Source organism: Sinocyclocheilus anshuiensis, unplaced genomic scaffold (genome assembly GCF_001515605.1).
Source record: "Sinocyclocheilus anshuiensis isolate Anshui unplaced genomic scaffold, SAMN03320099.WGS_v1.1 scaffold1039, whole genome shotgun sequence".
In the NCBI taxonomy this organism is placed as follows: domain Eukaryota; kingdom Metazoa; phylum Chordata; class Actinopteri; order Cypriniformes; family Cyprinidae; genus Sinocyclocheilus; species Sinocyclocheilus anshuiensis.
This window is the reverse complement of record NW_015547675.1, coordinates 136478-144717: the sequence shown is the minus strand read 5'-3', so window position 1 is coordinate 144717 and position 8240 is coordinate 136478. Positions and strand designations below refer to the sequence as shown.

Sequence of the window (8240 nt, the reverse complement as noted above, 5' to 3'; positions counted from 1 at the left end):
ACACTCAAATAACACTCCACACCTAACCACTTACAAGATGTAGTAAGATACTGTGCAGATCTTAAATAAACAATGTCAAGATATATAGTCCATTATAAATGTAAAAAATAGATTTTATATGGTGTTCATTGTGTGTTATAAATAATCAATCTTAAAACTTATAACCACAAATGTGTAAGCATTATAATGTATTATAATTGTTGTTATGATTATTTATAAGATGATATAACATATTATAAGGTATTTTATAATGCATTATGCATTCATTATAATGCCTTAAGAATACCCTTATAATGTGTTATAAATATGGGCTTCATAGAAAGTGTTACTGTAAAATTTTATTTGAAAAAGAATCCAATCTGTTTTGTCATTGAATGAGCATACTATAGTGCAAATTAAATGAATACAAAAACACTAAGAACTACTCAGGAAGATCATTTATAAATGAAGGAAAATATCAGAATATTTAAAGTGTCTACACTACAACAGCTCAAGGCTGTCTACACTGGAAGCAAAAAGGCGACTGTTGCAAATCCATTAGCCCTTCGTTTCAGAAGTAGTGTGAATGCTAAATTGATCCCTACATACAACTAAACATTTTAAAACATTTGTTCTTTAATAAATTAGCCCTGGGTGTTGCATAATGATGCAGATATTTTTAAATTAAATTTTTTATTTAGAAATTTAAAAAAAGCTTTCGTTAAAAGCAAACTGTTCATGTGTCAGTTAACAAATGGTATTTAAATAGTATCCCCCCAAATACCAAACTGTACCAAAATAGCGACCACAAAATATACAGAACTGTACAAAAACAGAGACCCCAAAACCACAATACGTACCAAACCATGAGAACAGTTACACCCCTAATGTTTACATGCATGAAGAATATGCGATCTCTGAACCTGCAGGATGATGTCATAGAGTCGTATGAGGTCCTGTGGTCGTGGTCCTCTCTTGTTCTCATCAGTCTGTGGCTCCTTCAGTTTAGCTTGCAGCGCATGAGCCATGCTCTCATTCCTCCTCACCACAGTCCACAGTTTGATATATGTCAGGTAGCTGCACAAAGAATATGTATATCACCACATGATTGTCAGGAATCACAACATAAGTAGTTAAGTAGAAATGACTGCTGTTTTTTTCACCAGTCGTCATACTAACCTGTGCAGGTATTGCAGATTAGACACCTTGCCACTATCAGCACCTTCTGCTGCTCTCTCTCTCTGCTTCTGTTGAGGCAAAACACAAAACACACATCCCTTTATGTTGAACAGTTTTATTTATTATTTTTTTTACATTATAGATTTTGGATGTCAGTGTTTGTCATTAGCTAGACTGTGAGGAAAGCGATATTTGTCGTAGTATCCTTTCAACTGTTAAGGGGATTTCCGATGACAACGATGTTCAATGCATTTGTTGGTTGAGTCTTTAAAAAGTGCTATTAAAATAAAAAAGGTGCTATTAAAAGTAAAAATAATGTCCTTTTTTATAACCTTGTATCAGTCCTTTTTAAATATAAAAGTCTTTGCTACTGACTCACTCATGAAGACAGTCTAACCTCCACTGAAGTCAGAACTACCATCACTAACAGACCATTTCTAATCAGAAAATACTATTATTAAATAAAATGTATATAAAATATTATGTATTGAACAATAATATTTAATAAAGCAACAATATCCATTATAAAAGTTGCTAAGCAATTCAGTCAAAGGCAGCGCTCTGATTCAGCATTAAAGTTATCATATAAAGTTATGAAACATTGCCCTGACAAAATTTTTCGCTCTGGAACAAATCATAAATTAATAGAGACTAAAGATTGCCCGCTCGGTATACCCAAAATGACACTCACTGTCAGAAATGCTGCAAGCGGAGTGATAAACAACGGTCCCTGTTGTGATGCTGGAAGCATCTGCATGGCTGGAAAGACCGCACAGCCAATTAAGATTTGAGGGCCAGAAGTAAGTGTTATCTGTATAAATATAAATATAAATATAAATATACAGTGCCGTGAAAAGGTTTTTGCCCCCTTCCTGTTTTTTTTATTTTTTGCATATTTGTCACACTTAAAAGATTCAGATCATCAAACCAATTTTAAAAACTGTTCCCCTGTTGGTGGAATGACCTGCCCAACTCAATCCGAGCAGCTGAGTCTTGAACCATCTTCAAGAAACGGCTAAAGCTTGATCCTCTAACACTAGCATTCTCTATTCAATTTCTTGATAATAGGTAAACATGTATAGTGATGAAAGCTAAAATATTAAATGTCATCGATGTATATTTACTGAGCAATCCACTATTTTGTAGAGGGGGGTCAAATGATTTTCCCCTGAGATTCTGAGCCAAATTACACGGGGATAAAAATGACTTTCGAAAGATGGCAGCATCATGTTATTTACAAAGGGATAAGTCTATTAGTAAAATCTATTGACTTTAGTAAGTTTCGACACTGAATGACCCATATGTGCTTAATGGCATCTTTTTACTAAGTAGCCTATTATTAAAGAAGAACAAAGTCATTGATACTCAACGATATTCAACATTACAGTATAAATTAAAGACTTTGTTTTTAACATGTAACATTTTTCACTCCTTTGACTGTATGCAGCAACTCTATACTGCTTTTGCAATTTAAATGTACAAATATTCGTCATTCCAATAAAGCACCTAAAAACTGAGAGAGAGAAGAGGGAGAGGGAGAGGGAGAGAGAGAGAGAGAGAGAGAGAGAGAGAGAGGGAGAGAGAGCTCATAATCACATTTAGGGAAGTGTAAGATGTGCTAGTAATGGGTCTCTCACCACATCAGTCCTGAGCTCCTCTCTGACAGCTTGGATGGTGTCTCTACACTCCGCCAGCAGGCTCTCATAGAGGCGCTCCTTTGTCTCTTCATTATCTGCCTGTGAACAGTAACAGACTAAACAGTCAGGATACCTGCTCTTATTTATTGTGTGTATAACTGTACAGTGAAATTTATTTTTCAAACTGCATGTGCCCTATAGCCATAATAGTGTTTTTGCATTAAAACTTATCGTGAAGACTTATGTCTGATATATTAGGTTAATTTGGTTCGGTGTGGAAGGTGTTTCCTGAATTGTGCACCAGCCTAACAAGATGTGTAGTACAGGAGTGATCGAATTATAATTATTATTACTAAGATTTTAACAATTAACACTATGTTACTATGAGTAGATTATGAGATTTTTTTTGTGAAAGCCTAAAATCAGACTTATAGAAAGCTGTAGAAGGTGAGGGATGTTTTTTTGTGTATGCTTATGAGTAATAGAAATAAAGTAATATATAAAGTTGTCCTTGCTAACACGGTCACCTTTATGTTCCACTCCCTAGATCGTAACAATACATTCATTATGGAATTAGAAAGTTCCAGTCGCTTGGTGGGGACAAAAACTCAGCAAGGTTTAAATGCACTGTAACAACAACTAGGGAAAATCAAATTTCTCAATTTTTATCTTTCAAGATGCATCTTTAATTTTTTGTGAATGTTAATATAATAATTAATGTAATATGTGCCAAATACCAAAGTAGTAACAACAAGTATACTGTTACTGTACTGGTATTTCAGTTGTGATGTAAAATTAAGCACGAGTAAACTAGATAATACTGCAAAACTCCAGTCAAAGAGAGCAAAATGTGTTGAAAATGTCTGAACCAGTGTGAACACAGAACAAGTTTCTGAACCATTCCTGTTCTAGCAGACTAAGCGAATTAAACAAGGACCATATCAAAACAGCATGAGAAGGTCATAGTATTGTGTTATTTCATTACCATACATTAAAAAAAAAAGTATAATGAAGAAGCCATCAGATTGGGATAAGAAAAAAGCAAGCATAGAGGAAAAAAATGTAAGGTTAATTTGATGGTTGTCGTACAGAATGAGAACACCATGAGTACACCATGAGAAACAAATATGAGCACACACACACGCCCACAGAGAGCTGCGGTCACACCTAAACAACACCTTGCATGACTAACTGCAACTGGGTGAACCAGAATTTCGGTGAAAGCAAGACCGAATGTGGAAAAAAAGGGTAATAAGTTGTGCTGCAGGTGGAGCACAAACAGATGAAACACGAGGAGCACAGTCCCTGAGAATTGTTATCCTGTATAGAATGCAGTCTGGTTCAGATAGGACAGCATACCACAGGCATTAGCATGCTCAGGGGTGAGGTGTAGCCTGGGTGGGGAAGATACCGATAACCATTTACTAATAAACACAAGAATTTTTAAAGCCACATACATATTTGTTAGCTGTATATAAGATGGAGAGAGAGCATCTCCATGAGGAGAGCACACAACACTGCACATATTAATCATTGTTAATATTTTTTGTAGCTCCACTTTTGACTGCCCTTGTTTCGTTATGTACACACTGTACAAAGACACACTGGTACATCCCACATGAAAACAAGGGCTAAGCACACCCAACACCAGAACACACACACACCTTTTACTTGCAGTTATATTTTTTAATATTCATATAGTGTAATGTTTGTCCTAATGTTGAATACTTTGATTGGAAGCCTAAGACATCCTGTATATAACGGCATGAATCTGTGGTATAAATATGACCAATCTTCCTTAAAGTTAAGAATGTTATGGTAGTACACTGGCTCTGTGTCTGCTTTTTCATTCTCCTGGAATTCTGCGTTGCTGCTGCTGCTACACACCACAGGGGCTGGTGCACTGGATTCCAATTGATGATCAATAGCATAAAGACAACAGATAGTCTACCTAAAATTTAATCTAACAATCACTTGTAATAATTTAACCAGGCATATACTCATTTCCTCTACCTTAGGGTAGCGGTCCGGCAAATTGTGATCCACTGGTCCTCCAGGTTAGGGGTTGGGCACAGGGCTAATAAAACAGTCGCTTGTTATGGTACTGTTACGGTACGGTATAGCAATACTGCTGATGGATAAAGATGTCAGTGGATGTAAAGAAATTGCACCTCCAAACACTTTGCATAACATCAGAAATGCTTGGCTTAAGTTTATTTTTAATCATGTGTCTGAGTGACTGAAAGATAAAGTTTTTTATACAAACTGTTTTGTGCATTTTTCTAAACATGCTGCTGTATTTTTCAAAATATATTTTATTTAAAAATACAGCAGTGCTAAGCATTTTGTCCTCAGAGGCAACACAGGCAAGTTTTTTTTAGTTTTTAATCTTACAGCGTGTTTGTAATAAACATCAAACCAGCATTTAATGCTTTTAAGACACCAAGTGGATCACTGACTGAGTGTTGCTGATAAATGTAAACTTACTCAACCTTTAGTCTTATGGAATACAAGTAATAATAGTTTTTTTTAAAGCCCCCCTGCAGTCACTAATTTCATCTCTTAAAACTCATCTTTGATAATCAAAATGACATTTAAATTTTTTTTTCCCATGAAAATTATTTCTTTGTGTTAAAACAGCTTGAATGTAACGCTACACCCTTAGCACATTTAGTTTATACGGACGCATGAATATGCAACCTATTTACTAGAGCCCGACCGACATGGGTTTTTTGGGGCCGATACCGATATTAGTGAGTAAAAAAAAAAAGGCCGATATCGATATATCAGCCGATATTCTGTGTGTATATTATAGTACAATACCAGTCAAAAGTTTGGACACTTTCCCATTCGTGTGTCCAAACATTTGACTGGTACTATATAGAATATAGAATATAGAATACAGTATATACATAAACATAAATATATATATATATATATATATATATAAACATTTTTTGCAATGATCACTCAAATGTGATCAAACACTTATAATGACGTGACCGAGATATGTAATGGAGGCAGGGCATTTAACAATTTAACAATAAACTTTATTATCCAAAATGAGTCTGACATCAGTGCTTCGCTTATTCGGTTCGGTTGCCGAACATTCGGTTCATCCCTAAATATAAATTCACGTCTCGCGCACTTTAATGCCCTTTGAATGTAACGTGTACGTTCCCTTGGAACTGGAATCATGGCAGAATTTCATGTGAAGTCCACTTCGCAGGGCACTTACGGTCGAATAAGACCACGCTTGAATGCTGCTTCCTGAACAAGAGACCTCCTTACTGAAGTGAAAGTGTTGGCTGGCATCACTATCTTGCGAATGCGCCGGCGGATCTCCACCGAATTCGGGGGATCCCTTCAGCTCGAGGAGCCCTCTCAAACGCCACCCACTGCGCGTCGGTAGGCCCTCGACAAAATAACAATTTTCATATTGGCGGCATATTCGCCGATACCAATATATCGGCGACAGGCTCATATCGGCCGATAATATCGGCAAAACGATATATCGGTCGGGCTCTACTATTTACCGCCTCCACTCAATCACATCAGCTTGGACCTGCTCCTTTTTTTTCTCCACTCAGTTAACTGTAGTAGTAAACGCTACACAACCGTAAGTGGCAAAATTGGATAAATGGTTATTGGGAGTCAATCCATGAGTGATTATAGCTGTCGCTCGTCTTAGTTCATTGTGATCTCAAGTTCCTTTATAATCAACGACGGTAGTGTTAATTTCATTAACGAAAACTATGACGAAAAATACCTACAAACTCACAAGAGATCAAAAAGGTGACATAGTTCGGAATATGAGCCTTGTAGGGGGGTCTGGTGGCATCCCCCCCAGAAGAACATTTTTAAGAATTTAACATGTAAATGTTCCGGTGCACTCTGACAACAAAATAAAGAAAAAAGACAACATATGCTTCAAGTAAAAAAAGCACATTTATACCACAAGCTTTTTGGACAGTGCAACTCTGTTGTCATCGGTGTTCATACTTCTCTTTGTGAGCAGTGGAGTAATTTATTTTTGGAAATTTTAATGTTCACATTAGAGTGCGCATACTATCAACAAACTCCATCTTTTCACTACAGAGGAAACAGAAGTTGCATCTGAAGTGGCATTAGATGTATTTACACAGACTGTTTGATGAAGCCGAGTTGCCATAAATGCATTTACACCACAAAATTTCAGATGCATAAATATTTTAATAAGATTAATGTTTTAAATATTTTTGAACATACAAGTTAAAAATGTTGGGAAAAATGCAATACTTTTAAATATGAAACCAAACCACCAGTAGATGACGGTAAATGACTGTTTTAATGAGCGAGTCATTAGTTACTCATTCAAACGGCTGATTCATTCAAAAACGAGGCAAGTGACTACGGTCTTTATGAATGGGTTACTGAATCATTGACTCACTTGATTCGTTCAAAAACGTGGATTCATTCAGTATCGAAACACCGCTGTGTTGCTCGGAGTCACAAAACAGTTCTGCTGTAGCTTTGATTGAAACTTCGTCAGCGAACTTGAGCAAAAACAGTCAATATTGTATTACAAATTGCAATATTGTATTGCAAATTACAAAAAACTTTGTGTCCGTTTAACTCACAATGAAGAACTTCCACGCCGATGACATGTTGTCTCCCATTGAAGCCCCGTTCACACTGCCAGCGACACACAGCAACAAAGCGACATGCTCCCATTCATTTTCAATGGAGAGCTGGCGACTTCCGGCGACACGAGCGACAGTGACCGTTGGCGACAGAATGTGGGCGTGGTCAAGCGATGCGAGTCAAGCGACAAAAGTTAAAGGGTTATTAGTTCACCCAAAAATGAAAATTAGCCCACAAATTACTCACCCTCAAGTCATCCTAGGTGTATACGACTTTCTTCTTTCAGACGAATCCAGTCGGAGTTATATAAAAAATTGTCTTTGATCTTTCAAGCTGTTTAATGCCACTCAGTGGGTGTTGCATTCATCAGTCCAAAAGAAGTTAAATAAAAAGCGCCCATCCATAAAAAATAAAAAAAGTGTCTCACACGGCTCCGGGGGGTGAACAAAGGCCTCCTGTAGCGAATCGATGTGTTTTTGTAAGAAAAATATCCATATTCAAAACGTAATAATCACTTTAATGTAGCTTGCGCCAACAGTCCTACACGGAAGCAGCTCCGGGCGGATGACTTATGAGGTCAGCTTTGCGCATGCGCCGCTCAGAAGTGACGCACACGGAAGCGCAGAGGAGAGATCAAAACAAAACACTGGTCACTTATTAGAAGTACAAAACGAGGATTTGTAAAGAAGAATGTCGGAGGATTTCGATATAAGCCAAGAGGAGACTGGTTTTCCTTTGCTAAAGTAAGGAAACTTTGCTTCCTTTGCTCCTGTTAACAAACGTTGTTTTTCACGAGACTCACCGGCGCATGCGCAATGCTGA

At 37.0% G+C, this 8240-nt stretch overlaps 1 protein-coding gene across 1 annotated transcript in view; it reads right to left on the bottom strand.

Annotated features, from left to right (window-relative positions):
• The window catches only part of srp68 (signal recognition particle 68), a 65566-nt gene that overhangs the window by 9160 nt on the left and 48166 nt on the right, over positions 1-8240 (bottom strand). Inside the window, exons 9-11 of the mRNA XM_016505471.1 lie at positions 2796-2894; positions 1159-1226; positions 903-1056 (exon numbers count right to left, since the gene is read on the bottom strand). Of these exons, the coding sequence (XP_016360957.1) occupies positions 903-1056; positions 1159-1226; positions 2796-2894 (321 nt within the window). The remainder of the gene's footprint in view (positions 1-902; positions 1057-1158; positions 1227-2795; positions 2895-8240) is intronic.